The sequence below is a fragment of the Globicephala melas genome, chromosome 4 (assembly GCF_963455315.2).
Source record: "Globicephala melas chromosome 4, mGloMel1.2, whole genome shotgun sequence".
NCBI lineage: Eukaryota > Metazoa > Chordata > Mammalia > Artiodactyla > Delphinidae > Globicephala > Globicephala melas.
The window spans coordinates 11,287,824-11,311,508 of record NC_083317.1 but is presented as its reverse complement, the minus strand read 5'-3'; the positions used below and the strand labels follow the sequence as shown (position 1 = coordinate 11,311,508).

At 38.5% G+C, this 23,685-nt stretch overlaps 1 protein-coding gene across 6 annotated transcripts in view; it reads left to right on the top strand.

Annotated features, from left to right (window-relative positions):
• The window catches only part of ITSN1 (intersectin 1), a 232,497-nt gene that overhangs the window by 95,924 nt on the left and 112,888 nt on the right, over positions 1-23,685 (top strand). For all 6 annotated transcript variants that reach the window (XM_060297829.1, XM_060297827.1, XM_060297828.1 and 3 more), the window contains exons 9-16: positions 197-260; positions 3,128-3,265; positions 4,679-4,794; positions 8,143-8,405; positions 10,570-10,719; positions 10,806-10,946; positions 18,815-18,902; positions 19,037-19,176. In XM_060297829.1, coding sequence (XP_060153812.1) covers positions 197-260; positions 3,128-3,265; positions 4,679-4,794; positions 8,143-8,405; positions 10,570-10,719; positions 10,806-10,946; positions 18,815-18,902; positions 19,037-19,176 — 1,100 coding nt within the window. The remainder of the gene's footprint in view (positions 1-196; positions 261-3,127; positions 3,266-4,678; positions 4,795-8,142; positions 8,406-10,569; positions 10,720-10,805; positions 10,947-18,814; positions 18,903-19,036; positions 19,177-23,685) is intronic.

Sequence of the window (23,685 nt, the reverse complement as noted above, 5' to 3'; positions counted from 1 at the left end):
GACTGTGTGCCAGGTGCTTTGTGTTTCTTGCCTTTTTCATTGGGGCTTAGTTTCCTTTTTAAAAAGCCCCTCGGGTAATAGCAAATATCGTTTAAAGCACTGTGATTGCATGAGATTACATAGTACCTATGTGCAGAACACTGATCAGTGAAGATTTGCTGATTCATCTTTATATTTTTTCCTGGTTTTTGTTTAGGTCCCCAAGCAAGAACTATTCTTATGCAGTCAAGTTTACCACAGGCTCAGCTGGCTTCAATATGGTAAGGAATGAAAAAGTTCCTTGGTTTGTATAAAGAGGAAACTGTATTTCTTGAATTGATATGGCTCATGGGTCTTTAGATTAATACCGTTATTTCTAAGGGGGATATATGGAGTAGGCTTAATTTTCCAATGAGTTGTTATGATTACCCCTCTTACTTTCCCCCCTTTTGATTTTGAAAAATACAAAAGCCGAGCAATCAATATAATGAATTCTCAAGAACTCATAATACAGCCTAAATAAGTCTCAACTCATGACTTGTCCTGGTTCTCCCCTCCTCCTTTCAATTATTTTAAGCCAAATCTCAGTCATTATATCATTTCCATCTGCACATATTTCAGCTTGTATCTCCAAAAGACATAGGGATTTTTTCCCCACATGACTGCAATACCAAAAGTCCACTTAAAACTGTTAAATAGTAATTCTTATCATTAAGTTAATCAGATGGTGTTTAAATTCCTTAGATTGTCTCATAATTTTTTTATAGTTGATTTGTTCAAATCAGGACTGAAATAAATCTATATTTTGTAACAATTGGTTGATACATCTTTTAAGTCTCCTTTAACCTATAAACTCCCCCTTGTCTTGTTTTCCACTCCTCCCCCACCCCACCCCACAAAAAAACCCCGGATCATTTGTCCTATAGTTTCTTATAGCCTAACTTTAGCTGATGGCACCCTTGTGGTGTTAATTCATTCTTGTATTTCCTGTAGATTGGTAATTAGATCTTGAGCAGGGTTCTGCACCTCAGTGCTATTGACATTTTAGGCCCGATGACTCTGTGGTGGAGGCCTGTCCTGTGGACTTTTGATTGTTAAGTAGCATCTCTGGCCTCTGCCTACTGCAGCAGCATGAGCCCCGCCTCCACTTGTGACAATCAGAAATGTCTCCAGACATTGGCAGATGTTCTTTGCAGTACTAAATCAATCAGTGGTTGAGAACCACTCATCAGATTCAAGTTTGAATTTTTTTTTTTTTTTTTTTGCAAAATACATCAGAGATGATACCGAGTACTTTCATCAGTAGGTACATTTATGTCTCTTTGTCTATTTTGTAATGAGTTTTAGTAGCTATTGATGAGCCTTGCCTAATCCTGTAGGATTCTTTACATTTAAATATTAACTAGCATGTTAAATATTTAATTTTAATATCTAGTTAAATATTAACTAGAACACACACTCTTCAGGAGTGTATATCTCTCAGTTATGCATTATCCATTGATTCCACCTGGAAGATAAACCCGGTCTGTACCACTTACCTGCTAGGTTCAAGATTTTGCTGCAGGCTCATTGATGTGGTTGTTTCATAAGTGGTCAAGCTCTAGGGCTGCTCCCTTCACCCATTATAGTCCCTTCTGCTTTGCGTTAAAGGGTCAGCCTCTTGCAATAGCATAATAACAGACCAGTTAGCAAGCATCTTATATCTATGACACATCTAGACCTCTTTAAGTCTGGGTGTGTACCAATATCCTAGGGCCCTCTGGAATAAAAACTAAAGACCTAACATTTATGGACGTTGGTTGTTCTCATGACACTAGAATATAATGAAATGTTTAAGTTTCTCATTTATAACCTGCCCTCTTTGAAAAAAATACTTGAGTCTTCTCCTACTAGAATATTATATTCTCTTTCTATATGATAAAAAGATATTTAATTAAATGTGTACAGCCATTCTTCAGGCAGGTATGGGGAAAAAACCAAATAGGAATTCCACCTGCCTTTGAATTGCATTTACCTAGGAGTGGGCAGTGGAAAGGAAGAGAGAACAAGGTAAAACAGGCAGAGTTTTCATTTGTGGCTGTGTTCTACTTAAAAACAGGAGTCTGGCACCTGGAAACGGCAAAGGTAGAGGGACAGAAAAGAGATCAGTGGTTGCCAGGGCCTGGGGGCAAAGGAAAGGGTGACTATAAAAAGACAGGAATTTTCGGTGATGATGAAACTTCTATACGTTGTAGAGTTACACAACTGAATGTGTTTGTCAGAACTCGAAGAATTGTACTCTAAAAGGGGTGGATGTTACCGTATGGATATTGTACCTTAAAAAAAAAGAGTTTATGCCACCTGAGGAAATTTCAGATTTAAGAGGAGTTTCTTGGTTTATCGCATCAGCAAAGCCAGTTAGTTGCCCAGTGTAGCATCTGTCCTATTGGTATTTTAGTGAACAGTGTTGTGGTCTTGCATCCTCTTTTGGTGTCCAGAAGTTGTTAAGTAAAATCACATTCTTGGACTTGCTAGAAAAATCTGTTTACTTTAATTAGCTACCAGGGCAAGTTGATTATGAAGAACAGTGACGATTGAATCCTAAGATTAAGGAACAGAAAACACCTTGCCTCTGTGGCTGGAGGCCGTAAAGATCCACCCTTGGAGGCCTAGATCAGGGCTTGGTCCAGTGAGCTGAATCTGGCCTGCACCTGGTTTTGTTTTTTAAAACAACCGTGCCCATTTGTTTCTCTATATATTGTCTGTGGCTACTTTCCTGCTGCAGCAGCAGAATTCCGTGTGATAGAGATTGTGTGTTCTGCAAAGCTTAAATATTTACTATCTGACCTGATAGTCTGCAGAGCGTAGTCTAAATTAGACACATGGAATGTATGATACATTTAAAATGGGTTGCAATGATTGAGAAGAGTGTAATTATAATCATAGTTAACATCTGTTGAATGCTGAACACCATCCCAGCTATATGGATTGTATCATTTTGTCTTTGCAATGGTGGTGTGAAATAGGTACTATTTTTATAAACTGAGGCACAGAGGAACTCAGTTGGCCTAGAGTCAGAATAAGAAAATAGAACGTTTAAATCACTCATGAATAGTAACAAGCATGCATTTTCATGAAGCTAGATTACAATGAACTTTTTGTTGAATAGGAATCTTTCTGACATTGATCAAGATGGAAAACTCACAGCAGAAGAATTTATCCTGGCTATGCACCTAATTGATGTAGCTATGTCTGGCCAACCACTGCCACCGGTCCTGCCCCCAGAATACATTCCACCTTCCTTTAGGTAAGGAATATTTGGCTCTCATAAGAAATTGTGCGCTGAGTTTGTGAATTTCAAACTTGGCTTTGTTGCCTGTGTATCTTATAGTCATTTTTTATTCTTGGCAAGTAAATGAAATATCTATGAATTCAAGCAAATCTTCTTAGGTAGGTTTGTGTTAATCTTTCCCTGTTCTGTTCTTTAAAGTACTCATAGGATATTAGTAAAACAGTCAAATAAAACATCACAGATTTTGTGATTTTTGAGACAATCCATATAATCAAAGCTCACCCAAAACTTTAGCAGTTTAAGTGCAATGATATCAACCTGTACATAGAAAATAAAGCAAGGAGATTCTGCCTGTGAATTCTACACATTCCAGACAGAGGTAACAAAATGCTGGCAATGTAGAAATTATAATCAGGAAGATTATTAAAGAAAATTTTCATGGTCTGAAACATAACCTCAATGGAGACATTGAGAGGGTAGTTCAGGGTCCAATTGGGAAGACTCTGCAGTTACTGGTATCCTCCGCCTACACACAACCACGCATACACAGCCCTCTTGGACAACTGTGTCTCAAAGCTTTAACTTAAAAGACAAATTTGAGATCTTACGAGACAAAGAAGAACAAAAGAAGCGCAGATAAGAATTTCTGTCCTAATTCCTCACAGGAAGGACTGGGGGAAAAGTCCCCATAAAAGTATGAAACATGAAGCCATCACTGTCAGCACATACATGGTGCAGGGGGGAGCTGAGAAAACTGTGAATGTGTAGGAAGAAACCGGTAGCTGGACAGTTTGCCCACAAAATCTCACAGCTTCAAGAATCGCTACAAGAAACACAACACTGGAAGCTGATAAAAAAGCATAAAAAGAAGATAGGTAGATCGGTTTAAAAGAGCAAGATTAATGGTGTAAAGTGAAACTAAGCAGTAAACTAAGTGATTTGTTTTAAGAACTATAAAGTATAGACATTTCATGTGTTTGTTAAGAGATAACGTGGAGAGACTTTGTAAAGGGAAAAAAAAAAGATGCTCTCAATTAGCTGAGCTGCTAATCTTCCCTTGGAAATTTAATGTTTCATAGGAGGGTTATGATCGGAACAGCAAACACTTACTATGTCCAAGGTACTGCTCTAACCACTTGACAATTGTTCATTGATTTAATCCTTTGGAATTGTCCTACTTTTCGTGATGGTTCTAAACATTTGAATGAATATGGCACTCAGAGTCTGATGACGTTCAGATACTCATTTTTAAGAAACTCTTGTAAATAGAGAAGACCAAATCTTTATCTTTTCCTCACTAAAAATGAAATTTGCTCCATGATATGTGGCATAATCTTAAAAAAAATTTTTTTTCATAGTTTACCCAATTCTACCTAGACAGCTTTACATGAATCCTTTTTTTTTTTTTCTTTTTTTCCACAACTGCAGAAGAGTTCGATCTGGCAGTGGTATATCTGTCATAAGCTCAACTTCGGTAGATCAGAGGTTACCAGAGGAACCAGTTTTAGAAGATGAACAGCAACAACTAGAAAAGAAATTACCTGGTAAGACAGTCCTTATATTTGAATTATAGCATATTAGAGATTTTCTATCTCTAAGGCAAAGATGGAGGCAAAAATAAATTTAGCTTTTGACATTCTTGCTATGTTTCTTTTTTTAAATTTTATTTATTTTATTTTTTTGCTGTGTTGGATCTTTGTTGCTGTGCACAGGCTTTTCTCTGGTTGTGGCGAGCAGGGGCTACTCTTCGTTGTGGTGCGCGGGCTTCTCATTGCGGTGGCTTCTCTTATTGCAGAGCATAGGCTCTAGGCGTGTGGGCTTCAGTAGTTGTGGCACGCGGGCTCAGTAGTTGTGGCTCACAGGCTCTCTAGAGCTCAGGCTCCGTAGTTGTGGTACATGGGCTTAGTTGCTCCGCAGCATGTGGGATCTTCCCGGACCAGGGCTCGAACCCGTGTCCCCTGCATTGGCAGGCAGATTCTTAACGACTGAGCCACCAGGGAAGCCCTTGCTATGTTTCTTTAACTGACCTTAGTCAGAAAGGAGACACTTTTCATATGCTTTTGGATTTGAATATATGTATAGAAATAAGAACATTATGTACTCTGCTAATGCACCCTTGTTCTAGCTTTTAAATTGAAATCTGATTATTTACCACTTAACAAAAATTTTATAAATGTTATCTATAAAATGCTCAAAACTGATAAGCCTTTAAGGTGGTTGCAGAAATAGAATGTAAAATTGCCTACTGTTGTTTTCTCATGTTGTTATAGAATCGGAAGCTCCTTGATAACAAGAAGTTATTTTAAATTTAATATGAACCTAATTTAAATTATCCTCATTTACAAAGATAAATTCATCATACTATTAAAATATTCTATGGTAGCTATGAATTATTAATGATGAGATGACAATTGATACTGACACCCTAATGAAATTTATTATGGAACCTCTTTATGTTTAATACTCTGTCAGTGTCATTTTGTTGCATTTAAAGTGCTCAGGGGATAATTGACCAGCTCAGGACACTAGGTCTCCTAGTCTCCTCTTTAACTAAATTACTTTTTGTTCAGTGATAAACTGCTTACTGAAAATGTTCTTTGTTCAAGTGTGTTGAGTACAGTGAAGAATCTAAATGTTAATAATACATGGTCCATGCCCTCTGGAAGGTTATAATACAACTGAGGATTTAAGACATCCATATAAACAATCATCAAAGCAGTGCATAAATATGATAAATTCCTGAAGACAGAATTATAGATGCACAGCAGAGCTTACTTATAGCTGGTTGGCATAGACTGGGAAATACACAAGCAATTAAATCTCTATGGAAGAGGTCACAGTTGAGTTGAGATTTGAAGAGTAATTGGGTCATTACAAGTGGAAGAGAGGAACATTTCAGGTTGATAATAATGGGAGTAAAGTCTTAAAGCAAATAAGGACAGGAATCCTTAGAATTTGGAATTTTCTTTTTCTGTTGGTAGAAGACATTCATTTAAAGTTTTGAACAGGATGTGACAGTATTAGAGTTTTGGGTTAGTGCATTCTTTCTTTTAACAACCATTTATTATGTGCCTCTGTGTACCAGAAATAGGGCCAGATTTTGGAATTAAAAAGATGTATAGGGACTTTCAGTTTTTTTCTTTTTTTTAAATCGAGGTAAAATTTACTTAAGATAAAATTGATCATTTTGAAGTGTACAGTTCAGTGGCTGTCTAAGTCAGCTTGGGCTTCCATAATAAAATGTCATAGTCTGGGTGTCTCAAACAGCAGAAATTTATTTCTCACAGTTCTGGAGGATAGGAAGTCCAAGATCAGGGTGCCATCCACTTCCATTCCTGGTGAGGGCACTCTTCCTGACTTGCAGATGGCTGCATTCTCACTAGGTCCTCACATGGCCTTTCCTCGGTGTGTGCACATGGAAAAAGAAAGGTAGCTCTCTCTTCCTTTTCTTATAAGGCCACTAATTCATAATGAGGGCCCCATCGTCATGACCTTATCTTAACTGGAATTACAAAGTTCCCATCTCCAAATACCAGCCCATTTGGGGGTTAGGGTTTCAACCTATAAATTGGTGGGGTGGAAACCATTCAGTCCAAAACAGTGGCCATACCTAGTTACTCTCCATTCTCCCTTTTCCCCAGCCCCTAGAAATCACCAGTCTGCTTTCTGTCTCTTTGGATTTACCTCTTCTGGATATTTCATATAAATGGTATTATGCAGTGGGTGACCTTTTACATCCAGCTTCTTTCACTTAGCATAGTGTTTTTGAGATTCATCCACATTGTAGCATGTATCATTACTTCATTCCTTTCTCTGACGGAGGGGACTTTCGATTTTAAGGTGGCAGAGTAAAATGATTGCTGCCTGTTCTGAAATCACAAAAGGAGCCAGAAGAACAAGAAAATAAAACTTGCTTGCCATCTCTGATCTCTAATCTAACTACAGTATGTAAGGAAGGTCTGTTTTCAGTGAAGGCCAGACAGGAATGTGGGAAGAAGCCAAGAAAGGATGCTCACAGCTACACATCTCAAGACAGTGTGTGAAGTGACGGCCCTTGAAATAGATTGGGAACAATGGGAATGACATGCTGCACAGGCTGGCAGTGAGAGCTTCCCTTGTCTGGGGCTGGCTCCAAGGAGAAGCGTGTGAGGCAAACACAAAACTGAATAGACGCTGCTGAAAACATAGTAAGGGATGTGGTGGATGGAATTTTTTTTTAAAGTAAAATAAAATGGATCTAAACAGTGTTAGCAAGGATCAGAGAAAAACAATTATTGACCTGGGGACAGTTCTAAAATTCATAATTGGTGTTCTCAAAGAAGGAAACTGAGTAATGGGTTAGAAAAAATAACTTACGGAGTATCATTTCCATGATGATTAGGGCACAACCTGCTCTTCAGTGTGAAACCCAGGAGGAGACTTACCTTCTTACCTCTGCATTCAGAAACTGTCTTGTTTGTTAAAATTGAAGACACAACAGCACGGTTTTAAGCAAAGAAAAAAGAGGTAGAAAGGGAAAGATTCATGGTACAGAAGTGACAAGGGGTCAGTTGCTGAATCCAGGTCATAGAAAAGGGAAAGGGTAGAGTGACAGGGAAGGTATGGAGGTTGGGTGATGATGCAGAACTGCTGTCAAAAGATTATTCCAGAAACCGCGTTTGGCATTTTGAACACTGTGATGTGGTTCATCTGGAGGGGAGAGTATATAAGCAAGAAGCTGGGTGAAGGGCACGTTCATAGTGCTTATCAGTGAGGGCACAGGTGAGAAAGAAGCTTTGGGAGTTCAGGTTTGCAGGCACACTACACATTTCCAATATGCCATTGAGTTTTCCCTTTGAAAATACTATGTTGAAAATCATGGCTTTTCCTAATCGTTACGTCTTGTTTTAAAGTAACCTTTGAAGATAAGAAGCGTGAGAACTTTGAACGTGGCAATCTGGAGCTGGAGAAACGGAGACAAGCGCTCTTGGAGCAGCAGCGCAAAGAACAAGAGCGCCTGGCCCAGCTGGAGAGGGCGGAGCAGGAGAGGAAGGAGCGGGAACGCCAGGAACAGGAGCGCAAGAGGCAACTGGAGCTGGAGAAGCAGCTGGAAAAGCAGCGGGAGCTAGAACGTCAGAGAGAGGAGGAGCGCAGGAAAGAAATCGAGAGGCGAGAGGTGAGCAGCTGGGGAGCAGCCCCGTCATGAACACGCGTGCTCTTCCAGAGCTGTTTAAGTAATATATTAACACAGTCTTTTTTTCTTTTTACAATTCAGTAGTTTTAGTTATTCACAAAATTGTGCAACCGTCACCACTAATTCATCACCCCAAAAAGAAATTCCTTACCCATTAAGCGGTTACTCCCCATTCCCCCTCCTCCTGCCCTTAACAACCTCGAATTTCCTTTCTCTCTCCATAGGTTAGCCTATTCTGGACATTTTGTATAAGTGGATTCACATAATATGTGGCCTTTTGTGTCTGGCTTTCGATTAGCATGTTTTCATGCTAAGTTGTAGCGTGAATCATTACTTTATTCCTTTTTGTGTTTGAATAGTATTCCATTATATGGATAGACCACATTTTAAATTTATCCATTCATCAGTTGGTGGACATTTGAGTTGTTTCTACTTTTTGGCTATTTTGAATACTCTTGCTATGAACATTCATGTACAAGTTTTTGATAATACAGTCTTGTAACAAACCACTGATAGCAGTTAAGTATTTTTTTCTAGCCTTTTTTCTGCATTCACATACAAATATAGAAACAAAAAGGTTTATATGGTGGGGAGGTTGAAGGTTTAGTTGAAATTGTTTTATGAAACCACTGTAATGGTATCACGCTAATTTTATTGTTCTGCATCTTTTTCTTTTTCCACTTTAGAAAATATGTCTAGTAATCTTCACTGTATTTTATGGATGGCTTCCTAAATTTGGTGCCATACCTGGATAGGGGCCAAGCCTATCTCCTGTCTGTCTTTCCAATTTTAGTATATTGTTTTTTTTTAATTAATTAATTAATTTATGGCTGCATTGGGTCTTCATTGCTGCGTGCGGGCTACTCTTCGTTGCGGTGCATGGGCTTCTCATTGTGGTGGCTGCTCTTGTTGTGGAGCACGGGCTCTAGGCACACAGGCTTCAGTAGTTGTGGCACACGGGCTCAGTAGTTGTGGCTCGCGGGCTCTAGAGTGCAGACTCAGTAGTTGTGGTGCATGGGCTTAGTTGCTCCATGGCATGTGGAGTCCTCCTGGACCAGGGCTCGAACCTGTGTCCCCTGCATTGGCAGGTGGATTCTTAACCACTGCGCCACCAGGGAAGTCCTAGTATATTGTTACAGAAGCAATGACATGATTCTCTTGTGTGGATAAAATGTATTTTAAAGATGGGGGATTTGTCTTTATAAAAAAATAATACTTTGGTTTCATCTCCTGATGATTGCTTTAGAAAACTTGTAGCTATAAGCTCCCTTTCATTCGGGCAGACACACACAGATACTAACAGGATTTTCATTTCCAGGATGACAACCAAAAGGTAGACAGCCTTTCCTTCTTCAGTGTTTTAAAAAAAAAAAAGTATTTTAGAGTGTTTATTCAAGATTATTTAATTGACATTTACCATGTGCCAGGCATTGATAGTCCCTGGAGATATGGTGATAAACAGGAACTCCACCTGTCCTCCAGGCCCTTGCAGTGTAGTTGGAGCACAGGTATGTAAGAAGCAATTACAATACGATAAAGAGTGCCAGGTGCTCCCACAGTTACTCTGCCTAGCAGCCATCAGAGTCAGCGTTGAAGAGAGCTGACATTGCCAGAGAAATTACAGAACCTTCTGTGCTAAAAAGGAAATGAATGATTAGGGAGATGGCGGTTACAGACTTTTAAAGCTTGAGACAAATAATAATCTCTCATGTGACAGAAGAAATAATAATTACTTGTTTGATGGAAGAAAGCTTTTTTTGTTTTGTTTTTTGTTCTGGGGTTTTTGGCTTGATTTTACTAGATTAATTTTCCTTGTTTTTTATGAGTCCGTAAATAAGGAAGAGCAGCTTATTTTAGCACACGAAGCATCCTTAGCAGCGTAAAGAATTGAATGTCAGTGGTGAAACAATCCAGTCTGTTCTCAGCTCATGTAAATATAATAGCCTTTCTCAATATTCTCTGTTTTCCCATAGAAGGAATATTATATTTGTATAAAATTTTTCTGCTATATTAAAATAAAAATTTCTTGTAATGTTTAATAATATTTCACCCCTAAAAGAAAAGACTTACTAGATGTAATGCTTACTAAGAGACCTTGAAGAGTGTAAGAACTGAAGAATTAATAAATCGTCTGTGTATGTCATAGGCTGCAAAACGGGAGCTTGAAAGGCAACGACAGCTTGAATGGGAACGGAATCGAAGACAAGAACTATTAAATCAAAGAAACAAAGAACAAGAGGACATAGTTGTGCTGAAAGCAAAGAAAAAGACTTTGGAATTTGAATTAGAAGCTCTAGTGAGTAGTTTGATTATGCTTTGGGAATCTACTTACATTGAACCATTAAAATGCTAATAATTCTTATTATTTTTCATTTGTTAAAGAATGATAAGAAGCATCAACTGGAAGGAAAACTTCAAGATATCAGATGTCGATTGACAACCCAAAGGCAAGAAATTGAGAGCACAAACAAATCTAGAGAGTTGAGAATTGCTGAAATCACCCACCTACAGCAACAATTACAGGTGAGAAAATATGTCCCTTAAAAGCTTTTTGGCTTACATGCCTTTCTCTGATTCATCTCATTCATTTATTCACTCAACAAACATCAAGCATCTAATAGGCACTGGGAAGCCAAGATGAAGTAGATAAGGTCGTTGCCTGAAAATAGGTTGTCTAGTAACTCAGCACACTTGCCGAGACTGCTGCATGCCAGCTCAATGCAAGCTCTGGTAAGCACTGAGGATCCAGCAGTGGACAGCAGAGACAGGAACCCCGCCCTCACAGAGCTTACCTTCTGTTTGCAGGGGAGACAAGCACTAATAAAATAACAAGTATGTACTCTATTAGAAGATGAAAAGTTGCTCTGGAGAGCAAGTAGGGAAGAGAGTCCCCAGTAGTAAGGAGAGCTGTGATTTTGAGTAATGTGGTCAGGACAGACCTCTCTCTGAACATGCTTTTTGAGCAAAGACTTGAAAGAGATGAGTGGCTGAGCCATGTGAATATCTGGCAGAGCAAGTTATAGGTAGGGAAACAATAGTGCAGAAGACCTGAGGCTGTAGCTGGTCTCTGGGATGCCAGTTACAGCAAGGAGACCACTATGGTTGGAGCAAGTGGGGGCTGGATCACACAGGGCCTATAGTCCATTCATGGGACTTTGGCTTTACCGTGATGAGCACAATAAAGAAGTGCAGTTAAGTATATTAGGGGGAGTTCCAGAAATGTATGTATACACAACAGTTGGAGACAGTGGAGTACTCTAAGCAGTTCTGCTTTCATTTTATTACCTATACAACCTTGACCACCAAGTTGTTACAGTATCACCTGGTTTGGTTTCAAGTGTTGAGCTAGGGGGCATCAAATTCATGTAGATATTGTTCTGCATATCATCATGAAATATGATCAGTTTTGAGCATTGTGACTTTTTTTTTGTAAGTCGTTTTAAAACCTCTGTGTTCTCAGAGACGTTTTCTTTCTTTCTTTTTATTTATTTATTTAGGCTGCGTTGGGTCTTTGTTGCTGCACGCGGGCTTGCTCTAGTTACGGCGAGCGGGAGCTACTCTTCATTGCGGTGCTCAGGCTTCTCATTGGGTGGCTTCTCTTGTTGCGGAGCACAGGCTTTAGGCATGCGGGCTCAGTAGCTGTGGCTCATGGGCTGTAGAGCGCAGGCTCAGTAGTTGTGGCGCACGGGCTTAGTTGCTCCACAGCATGTGGGATCATCCCGGACCAGGGCTCGAACCCGTGTCCCCTGCATTGGCAGGTGGATTCTTAACCACTGCCCCACCGGGGAAGTCCCTTGAGCATTGTGACTTTTATTTCAGCTTCTTCCTCTCTGCATGCTTTTTTTGAGATTTATCCATATTGTTGACTGAATCAGTTGTTTGTTCCTTTTCATCACTGAGTAGTATTTCCTTATTTATCCCCTCACCTGTTGAGGGACATGTAGGTTTTTTTCCAGCTTGGGACTGTTTTTTTTTTTAATTTATTTTTGGCTGCGTTGGGTCTTCATCGCTGTGCGCAGGCCTTCTCTAGCTGCAGCGAGCAGGGGCTACTCTTTGTTGCAGTGTGCGGGCTTCTCATTGCAGTGGCTTCTCGTTGCGGAGCACGGGCTCTAGGCGCGCGGGCTCAGTAGTTGTGGCTCGCGGGCTCTAGAGCGCAGGCTCAGTAGTTGTGGTGCAAGGGCTCAGTTGCTCTGCGGCATGTGGGGTCTTCCCAGACCAGGGATCAAACCTGTGTCCCCTGCACCAGCAGGCAGATTCCTAACCACTGTGCCACCAGGGAAGTCCCTGGTTTGGGACTTTTATGAATAAAGCTGCAATGAGTATTTACTTACACATCTTTATGTGGAAATGTGTTTTATTTCTCTTGGTTAAATTTTAGGAGTGGAATTACTATGTCATGTAAGTATGTGCTTAACCCTATCAGGAACTATCAAATTGTTTGCAAAGTGGTTGTACCATTTTACATTCTCACCAGGAGTGTATGAGTCCTTCAGTTGTTCCTCATTCTTGTCAACACTTGGTATTGCCATTATTTTTAATTTTAACATCTCTGGTGGGTGTGTAACAATATCTCATTTGGCTTTAATTTGCATTTTCCTGAAGGCTAATGATGTTGGTCATTGTTTCATATGTGTATAAGTGTGCATCTTCTTCTGTGTGTCTTTTGTGAAAAAATCTTTAGCTCATTTTTTAGTAGGTTGTTTAGCATATTATCAAAGTTCCTTATATATTCTCATAAGAAATCCTTTTTTAAAAAAATATTTATTTATTTGGTTGTGCCGGGTCTTAGTTGTGTCAGGCAGGCTCCTTAGTTGCAGCTCACAGGCTCCTTAATTGTGGCTCGCTGGCTCCTTAGTTGCGGCACGTGTGCTCCTTAGTTGTGGCAGGAGGGCTCCTTAGTTGCAGCTTGCCGGCTCCTTAGTTGTGGCATGCAAACTCTTAGTTGCGGCATGCATGTGGGATCTAGTTCCCTGACCAGGGATTGAACCTGGGCCCTCTGCATTAGGGACGTGGAATCTTAACCACTGTGCCACCAGGGAAGTCCCAGAAGTCCTTTGTCAGATAGATGTTTTGCAAACATTTTCGCCCAGTCTGTGGCTTACCTTTTCATTTTTGTAATGGTGTTCTTTAAAGGGCAGACGTGTTTAATTTTGGGAAAGTTCAATTTATTCATTTTTTTCTTTTATGGTTTATACTTTCCGTGTTCGATGCAAGAAATCTTTGACTATCCCAAGATTGCAGATATTTTCTCTTATCTTTTCTTCCAGAAGTTTTACCCTTTTATATTAGATGTTTAGGTCTGTGATCCATTTCAGGTTGGTTTTTACTTAAGTGTAAGGTAAGGGGTGAGGTTCGTTTTTTTCCATACCAACACCCAGTTGTTCTACCAACATTTATTAAAAACACTGTCCTTTTCCCGCATTGAATTGCCTTGGTAGCTTGTTGATAATCAATTAACCACATTTGTAAAAAATCTTTTCTAGATTCTCTTCTGTTCCTTTGATCTATGTCTATCCTTTCACCAGTATTTCACTCTGTTGATAATTTTAGTTTTATAATAATTTTTGAAATCAGGTAGTGTGAGTTCTTCAGTATTTTTCTTTTTCAAATTATTTTGGCTATTTTAGGTCCTTTACATTTCCACAGAAGCTTTTAAAATCATCATGTCAGTTTTTACAAAAGTTCTTAGAGTTTTTATTGGAATTCCATTGAATTTATAGATCAGTATGGGAAGAATTGACATCTTAACAATACTGAGTCTTAATAGTATATCTCTTAATTTTATTTGGGTTGTTACAAGTTTCTTACAGCAGTGTTTTGTAGTTTTCAGTGTACAAGTCTTGTACATATTTTGTAAAGTTTAGCCCTAATTTCAAGGTTTTTGATGCTATTGTGTATTACATATTTTAATTTCAATTTACAGTTGTTTGATGCCAGTATATAGAACCAGAATTCATTTTCATATATTGACATTATATGTGTGATATTGCCTAACTCATTTATTAGTTCTAATAGCTTTATTGTAGCTTCCTTAGAATTTCTACATGCATAAACATTGTGAATAAGGATAACTTTATTTCTTCTTTTTCTTTTTTTTTTTAATATTTATTTATTCATTTGGTTGCGCCAGGTCTTAGTTGTGGCAAGGTCTTAGTTGTGGCAGGCGGGCTTCTCAATTGTGGCATGCGAACTCTTAGTTGTGGCATGCATGTGGGTTCTAGTTCCCTGACTAGGGGTTGAACCCGGGCCCCCTGCATTGGGAGCATGGAGTCTTCACCACTGTGCCACCATAACTTTTTTTTTTTCCAATCTATACACCTTTTATTTCTTTTTTTGTCTTAACTGCGTTGATTACAACCTCTAGTACTATGTTGAATAGAAGTGGTGAGAGTCTTGTTCTTGATCTTAGGAGCAAAGCATTGCTCTCACCATGAAGTATGATGTTAACTGTAGGGTTTTTTTTGATTGATGCCCTTTTTTTTTTTTTGCGGTACACGGGCCTCTCATTGTTGTGGCCTCTCCCATTGTGGAGCACAGGCTCCGAAAGCGCAGGCTCAGCGGCCATGGCTCACGGGCCCAGCCGCTCCGCGGCATGTGGGATCTTCCCGGACCGGGGCACGAACCCGTGTCCCCTGCATCAGCAGGCGGACTGTCAACCACTGCGCCACCAGGGAAGCCCTGATTGATGCCCTTTTTAGGGTGAGGGACTTCCCTTTTTTTCCTTGTTTGCTGACAGTTTTTATCATGAATGGGTGTTGAATTGGGTCATATTCTTTTTTCCTGCATTTACTGAGATGTTTATGTGGTTTTTTTCTCCTTTATTTTGTTAATATGGTGATATTTGAATGTTAAACCAACCTTCCATTCTTGGGGTAAACTGCACTTGGTCATGGTGTATTATTGTTTAACAAACATTTTGCTGGATTCAACTTGCTGTTATTAGGGGTCTCTATTGAAATTCTTGAAGGATATTAGTTTATCGATTTCTCATAATGTCCTTGTCTAGCTTTGGTATCAGGGTAATAAATAAGAAACTAAGCTGTAGGGTATTCTTTTCTCTTTTAGTTTCTAAAAATATATGATGGTAGTCTTTCCTTGATATCTGTGGGGGCACTGGTTCCAAGTTGCCTGGGGATACCAAAATCTGTGGGTGCTCCAAGTCCTTTATGTAAAACCGATAGTACAGTAGTTCTTCCATATTGGCATATTTGAATTGAAATTCGATCCTAGGCTGGTTGAATCCAGATATGGTGGACTGACTGTAGTGGTAGCTACCATTTATCCAAAGCCTGGCATGTGCCAGTGTGCTCAGTGCTAAGACCTTAATGTGGATATTTAATAGAGTCCCGCAGTAATCTGGTAAGGGCACTATCATTACTCTCATGTTATACGTGAGAAAGTGAAGATTCGAGAAGGGAACATTCTAGAATCAGTTTCTGGCATTCAGTTTCTAGCTGGGAAACAGGAATCCAAATTCGAATCCAGATCTATGTGACTTCAAGACTTTACATCCAACCTCAACCTTGACACTACACTGCCTTCCTAGCTAACCCCATCAGCTTGTCTCTTAAAATCCTGTATATTTCTATAAAACTTTCTCTCACCCCCTGGAATAGCTATCTGGTTCCAGTATCAGATCAGTTGGTCCAAATGTGCAGATTAAAGGATTCGGGAGGCTGATTGCACTATGCCATTTTAATATAAGGGACTTGAGCAATCTCAGATTTTGCTCTTGAGAGGATCCTGGAACCAATCCCCCATGGATACTGAGGGTTAACTGTGTTTCTTCCTTAAATTTTTGGTGGCATTCACTAGTGAAGCCTTCTGGGTCTGGAGTCTTGTTTGTGGTAGAACTTCTAATTGCAAAATTTATTCAATAGATATTGACACAAGCCTATTCCAGTTTTCTATTTGTTCTCTGGTCTGTTTTGATAATTTTGTATCTTGCAATGAATTTGAACATTTCATCTAAGTTAACAAATTTATTTGTATAAAATTGTTTATAATAATATCTTATTATTCTTTGCAAGTCTGTAGTATCTGTAGTGATTTTACTTCTTTCATTCCTGATATTGGGAATTTGTATCTTTTCTCTCCCACTCCAATTCCTCCTCTCCTTCTTCCTTCTCTCCCTCCCCTTTCTCCTTCTCTTCCTCCTCTCCCTTCCCCTCTTCCTCCTTTACTCCATCAATCTAGCTAGGAGCATATTGGGTTTATTGATTGGTTTTTTTAAAAAAGGTTTTGATTTTATAGATTTTTTTTTTTTTCTCTGTGGTGTGTCTGTTTTCTATTTCATTGACTTAGGCTTCTTATTATTTCCTTCCATCTCTTTATTTTGGGTTTGATTTGCTTTTTTCTAGCCTCGTAAAGAGGAAGCTTAAATTACTGAGTTTGGATCTTTCTTCATTTCTGATAATGTATAACATTTTAAGCTATATAATTCCTTCAAAGCATTGTCATAGCCATATGAATATGTTGTATTTTTAAATCCACTCAATTCAAAACCTTTTTTAAAATTTCCTTTGTCATTTCTTTGATGGATTATTTAGAATTATGCTGTTTAGTTTCCAAATGCTCGGATTTTTTTTCCATTTGTCTTATTGATTTCTGATTTATTTATGATATGATCTGTGAACATACTCTGTATGATTTTAACCCTTTTAAGTTTATTGAGACTTATGTTATGACCCAGCATTTGATCTGTCTTGGTGAATATTCCATGTGCACTTGTAAAGAATGTGTACTCTGTTGAAGTTGGGTAGGGTGTCCTGTAAATGTCAGTCGATCAAGTTGTTTCATGATGTCGTTCATGTCTTCTGTGTCCTTACTGATTATCACTGAAGTCCTAATCAATTTGAGATATTAAGATATGACGTATAATGTAAACAGTATCAGAAGTTCACTGCTAGAAATTGTTTGAAAATACTTTAAAATGCATGCACCTTTTAAAAGTGTATTCTTTTCTGTGGTAACTGTTTTTCTGTGTCTTTCATTAACTATTTATGAGAAGTGTCATAAAATATTCCGTTGAAAATTTAGGAGTGAAGGCCATGTGTTTATTATCTCACTGAATGCTCTGTGTCCAAACATATTTTTATTATTTAAGATTGATGCTTAGTATATTGTTATTGATAATAAAATACCAATCAAGTTTCCTGAAAAAGTAGTGAAGTTAAAGATAATACATGGTTTGAAGAAAGGCAGGTACATAGTAGGCCGTGAGAAATCTGTTTCCTTTCTTTACAGTAATTAGCAAATTCTTGCTCTGTAAATGAGTCAGGTAGCCCTTCATATTGGTTTGACCTATTTTTGAAACTCAGGTAGTCCATTTAAAAGTAACGTTTAAATAAATGAAACAATCTGAGTGATCTGAGCCAGGCTTCATCTTGATCCTTCATTGTTTGTCCTGGTTCAGGAAAGAATCTTTGGGATTGGGTAAGAGGCCTTGCCTTAATTTAGCAAGGAGAACAAGAGGAGAAGCTTAGTTGGCTATGCTTTTTTGGGAAAATGATCGACTTTTGTATTGTTTTGTTCAAATTTTGGGGGATGGGGGGTATATGTGTTTGTGTGGATTATTCATATGAGAAGATGCTACCAAATCCTCTCCATTGAACTGTGTCTACTGTTCAGACATATAGTACACAAAGATTTATTACACACAAGCCAGTCTATATCTAAAGGTGGTTGTTCCAGAAAGGGACTGGTTCTTAGCCTCTAGTGAAAATTTTTAATTGACATTTTAATTTTTTCAAACCAAAAGTTAATATACAGAGATTTTTTTCTCAAATCAGAGTAAAAATAAAAGTCAAATATTCCTTAATAAAGCCTGGAAAATCTGTCCTTTTTCTAAAATGTGTAGAAACTATATTGAATAATTTCAGCTGAACTTAGGCAAATACAATTGCTTGTCAAGTCACCCATGAAAACTCCAAATAGGCTTGTACAATGTGGTTTAGCTTTTATCTATGTCAGTTAAAAAATAATTGGTTCAAGATTTTTGTGTAGCTGTTTAAAATTGTGCCTCTATCCTGAGTGTTGGACAAACATATATGGCAGCTAAGATTCTAATTGTTAAAAGTCCTTTTTTGATTTCTGTTTCCAACTTCAGGTGTATGGTAATCCAGTTCAACCCTATTAAGGCTCAAAGTTCAGGACAGAACAGTTCCTGTTTAAACTACTGAGTCAGTTTGCAAACAGCAGGGTCACTGCATTTGCATTTGATCCCAGTGCAATTGAGAGATCATTGCTTTCCATTTTCTCTGCTGAGTTGTGAAACCACCCTGACAGTTTCACTGTAGAGGATTCAGGTTGAGATTAGGAGAGTCTTTGAGGGATGAGGAAACATGGTGGTTTTCTCTATCATTCATTGCTGTGTTCTCTTTCTCTCCTAGGAGTCTCAGCAAATGCTTGGAAGACTTATTCCAGAAAAACAGATACTCAATGACCAATTAAAACAAGTTCAGCAGAACAGTTTGCACAGTAGGTGTTTTATAAAAGTTGACTTTTTCCCTTTTTACTGGCAATAATTTTCTTAATTGAAATGAGAACGTTAAAAACCATTTTTCCTCACTGCCAGTTTGTTTTTCTTATCTTGCGATGTTTTTCTAAAACAGGAGATTCACTTCTTACACTCAAAAGAGCCTTAGAAGCAAAAGAACTAGCTCGGCAGCAGCTACGAGACCAACTGGATGAAGTGGAGAAAGAAACTAGATCAAAACTACAGGAGATTGATATTTTCAATAATCAGCTGAAGGTAACTATTCTGTGTGTGCCTACATGTATGTCTTACTTTTTAATTTCTCTAACTGGCCAGATGATTAGCTGATATTTGATCCCAGGCAGAAAAATTTATTAGGCTGGTTTGTCAGCCTTCATGAAAGCCTTCACATTTATGGATAAACATTAAACAATCTAAGTTGAATTATTCTCCTTTAAAATATAAAAATGAATTTGGCATCTCTAAATTAGGGCTGAGTGAATGGCCCCAACATGACATCTGTCTTTTACCTGAATTACATTTTTACACATCTTCATCCTTTTGTATGTAGAGAACTACATCAAGTTGAATTTCCAAAAGCTAGGCTCCAAAAGCTTCATCTTTCTTACGTTCTTTGAAGACTACTGAAAAGGAACTGTTGTCTCTTTTAAAACTAAGAATTTTTCTTCCACTTCTTACCTTCAAGATTGTACTTGAATATAAGTCTTTATTTTGTCACCTCACATTTTAAAATATTATTGTTTAATGGAGTAATTGCTTTTGTCTTTGTGGCAGAAGTGGTGTATGGTTTTGTCATATTTACACAGTAAAACTCAGGAAAATGCCAAAGCTCTTAGGGAATGTAAAAGTAGTTAGATCACAGCCTTTTTCTGATTTGGTGCTTTTGATTTAACTTTAGAACTTTATCATCTTAAGAATGATTATTATCTTGTAATAAAATATCTTGGAGTGCAAACAGCTCATTTCCTGTCAATAACAATCATATACTGTAGATTTAAGTAGCTATTGGCATTTTTAATCAGTTATGTTCTTATAAAAAGTTGGATTTTACACTTGTTTTTCTCAAATATTTTCTTTTTCCAACCTAAAATCCTTTATACTTGATTCTGGCCAATTTAGCTTTTGACACTAGGAAAAAGTTAAAATCCTATTCTTCATTAGTAGAAATAGAAAAACAAATTAGAAAGCATATTTGAGATTTTTAGTTGACTTTTGAATTGTGATTCTAGGCCAAATTGTCTAGACATTTGAGTTTGAAGTATTTGTACTGTTTTTTCAGAGTAATAAGTAATAAGCTTTTCTCAATTATACAATTCCAGGAAAGTGATCTTAGGGGAAATATTATTTGAGTAAACTTAGTGTTTGGGGGTTTTTTTTGCTTTCATGCTTACACAGAATATGTATTTGTGTACATGTGTGTATGTACTATATATTTTTTTTCTATATTCGTACACATATGATTGTGTCACATGTAAGTATTGGAAGTACAGCTATCAGTTCTCCTTCTCTAGAATAAGTACAGTAGAAACATGTTAACTCTCTTATGACTTGTCCCTATTTCAAGCAAAAGGAATATGGCACTAGTGCAAGCTTGTAGTCCTTTTTATTTTTTATTTTTATTTTTTGTGATACGCGGGCCTCTCACTGTTGTGGCCTCTCCCGTTGTGGAGCACAGGCTCTGGACGCGCAGGCTCAGCGGCCGTGGCTTATGGGCCCAGCCGCTTCACGGCATGTGGGATCTTCCCAGCCCAGGGCACGAACCCGTGTCCCCTGCATTGGCAGGCAGACTCTCAACCACTGCGCCACCAGGGAAGCCCTTGTAGTCCTTTTTAATAGTCTCTTGGATTATAAACTGTTAAGTATTCAGGTATCTTCTGAACCCAGGCAGTACTCTAGATTTCTGCCTTAATCTTAAGATTCCTTCCTATAGAAGTTCGACCCAAAACAAGGTTCACACATTTTAGAAAATAATACTCTGATGAATTCCCTGGCGGTCCAGTGCTTAAGACTCGGCGCTCTCACTGCCAGGGGCCCAGGTTCGATCCCTGGTTGGGAAACTAAGATCCCACAAGCTGCAGTGTGGCAAGAAAGAAAGAAAGAGAGAGAGAGAGAGAGAGAGAGAGAGAGAAAGAGAGAGAAAGGGAGGGAGGAAGGAAGGAAGGGGGAAGGGGTATTCTGGTGGATTATATTTTTCTTTTTTTGGTTGCACTGGGTCTTAGTTCTGGCAGGTGGACTCCTTAGTTGTGGCTCCAGGGCTCCTTAGTTGCAACATGCAAACTCTTAGTTGTGGCATGCATGTAGGATCTTGTTCCCTGACCAGGGATCGAACCCAGGTCCCCTGCATTGGGAAGCACAGAGTCTTATCCACTGCACCACCCGGGAAGTGTCCCTGGTGGGTGATTTTTGATAACGCCTCGATGACTTACACATTATTTTGGCTGTATTTCAGCTATTGGATTACTGTTGTCATTGCTATAGAGAACACCCTTAAAATGTGGTGTTTGTCACTGTTACTGTGTTTAGTTGACTAATGCTGCCTTCAGTATCAGAGAGTTGCTTATACAAAGGCTAATTTTTTAGCCCTTTATTCCACTAGCCCCTTTTCCAAATATACTTATTTTTAAAATAAGAACATTCCTTTCTGTTGTAATTTTTATTTTAGTTTTCCATTATTACTTTAAATTTAAGTCAATGTGGAGAGTAAAAAACAAAATCACAAGCCAGTATGTAGCTATATTGTTTTGTTATTTAAAACTCGTTTGGAGGACTTAGTGACTATATTATGTTACCTGACGGTTATTATTTCTATTATTCCTCTCAAACCTGGTGAGACCAAAGCAGAAACAGTTACATTGAAGAATCAAAAGATTTATAATTTGATTGAGACAACTCAGAGGCAGATATAAGTATCCATTGAGTATCTCCTGCCAATTTTTCTTTGTTGTAGTCACCTTGGAGAATATGAAGCTTTTTTTTTTCTGACTTTAGAGCATATATTCACTAGCAGCTGTAGTTTCTTGTGATGGACCAAGAGAGCCACATTCTGACCCGTTGGGATTTCTTCCATGTCTCCCTTGATACAGCAGTGCCTTTACAGCATCTTCACTAATGATGCAAAAATTACTTCTACCCTGCTGACAGTGAAACAGTTCAACTGCCCAGTCATTCCACACATCGAATTTGATGGTGTGAATTTGCTCCATCCTAAACCTTCCTCTCCTAAAAGGAAACCAGCCTGGAGAGTAGAAAAAAGAAATTCGGACTTAGTATTGTTTTATATTCGTATAGAGTGTTCATCTAGAGAAAGAAAGTTTAATTCACTCATTATCAACTAATATGGTGACACTGGAGAAATACCTTATGGAGTGCAAAGATTTAAAATTAGTTGATTGGAACATTAAACCTATATTCAATGGCTGGCTCCGTAAATGAGGGTTCCGTTTAGCAAAATCCAACTCTCATAGTTCCTTTGATACAAAACCTCTTACAATAAGCCATTCACTTCTTTTGATGCACACTCAAGGTCATGTCCAGTTCCTTAGGGATAAGGTCATGGGAACAATAGCACCCTGCTTTAGCCCAGATTCTTAAGCATAAGACTGGGATTGGGAAGTATAATTATATTTAGTTTCTTGAATGAGAAAGAGTTTAGGTATGCTTTTTCCTTTTTTTTTTTTTTTTTTTTTTTTTTGCGGTACGCGGACCTCTCACTGTTGTGGCTTCTCCGGACGCGCAGGCTCAATGGCCACAGGCTCCGGACGCGCAGGCTCAGCGGCCATGGCTCACGGGCCCAGCCGCTCCGTGGCATGTGGGATCTTCCCGGACCAGGGCACGAACCTGTGTCCCCTGCATCGGCAAGCGGACTCTCAACCACTGCGCCACCAGGGAAGCCCTTATTCTTTTTTAATATGCAGTCTGGATTAGTTCTGTCTACCAGGTGTCTAGTTGAGATTCATTCTTTTGAGAATCTCTCCTTTTTTCTTCAAACAAGAACTGCACTTACGCCTCCTAATTCAATATCTGATAACCAATGATGGAAATAACTCAAGGCATTAATTAAAGAGGAAAACAATTACTTTTGCAGTTAGATTAACAGGTATTTGTTTCATATTGGTAGCAACCCACTGAAAATATAAAGCATACTTCAGTTCTGGGGACGTGTTATTCAGGGCTGTGGAACATAAGGTCTCTAGAATCTTGGACCTTTACATTTCTATCTGATATCATGGAAATTGAGGACTCTTTTTCTCCTTTTAGAAAAGGCTATTTTTCCATGCATTTTGGTAGATATCTTCCTTATAGATACAATATTTATGTTTTCCAAAATTGATCCCAAGACATAAGTGTCTTTCTAATTTATCACCCAAAGCGAAGAATTACTTAAAAAAGGAAACAGAGGGAATAAACTTGGCTTTTGTAGATCTAGCAAAAAGGGGGGAAATGATAGCACTCTGATATTGAAGCTTTTGTGCTCAAATTCCCAATTGATAGATTTTGTATTTTTACCGCCTTTTGTGTGAACAGTAAATTTTTGATGATCTAATGAAAAATTTAACCAATGATTTAACCAGGAATAGTTGATTTTGTTAGTAATTATTGCCAGGATGAATTAACCCTTCTTGAAGTAGCTTTAATTCAGTGGACCAAATTTGTTTATCAAATTTTCTGCTTTTATTTATTTATTTTTTGTTGTTGTTGTTGTTTTTTGCGGTACGCGGGCCTCTCACCATTGCGGCCTCTCCCGTTGCAGAGCACCCGCTCTGG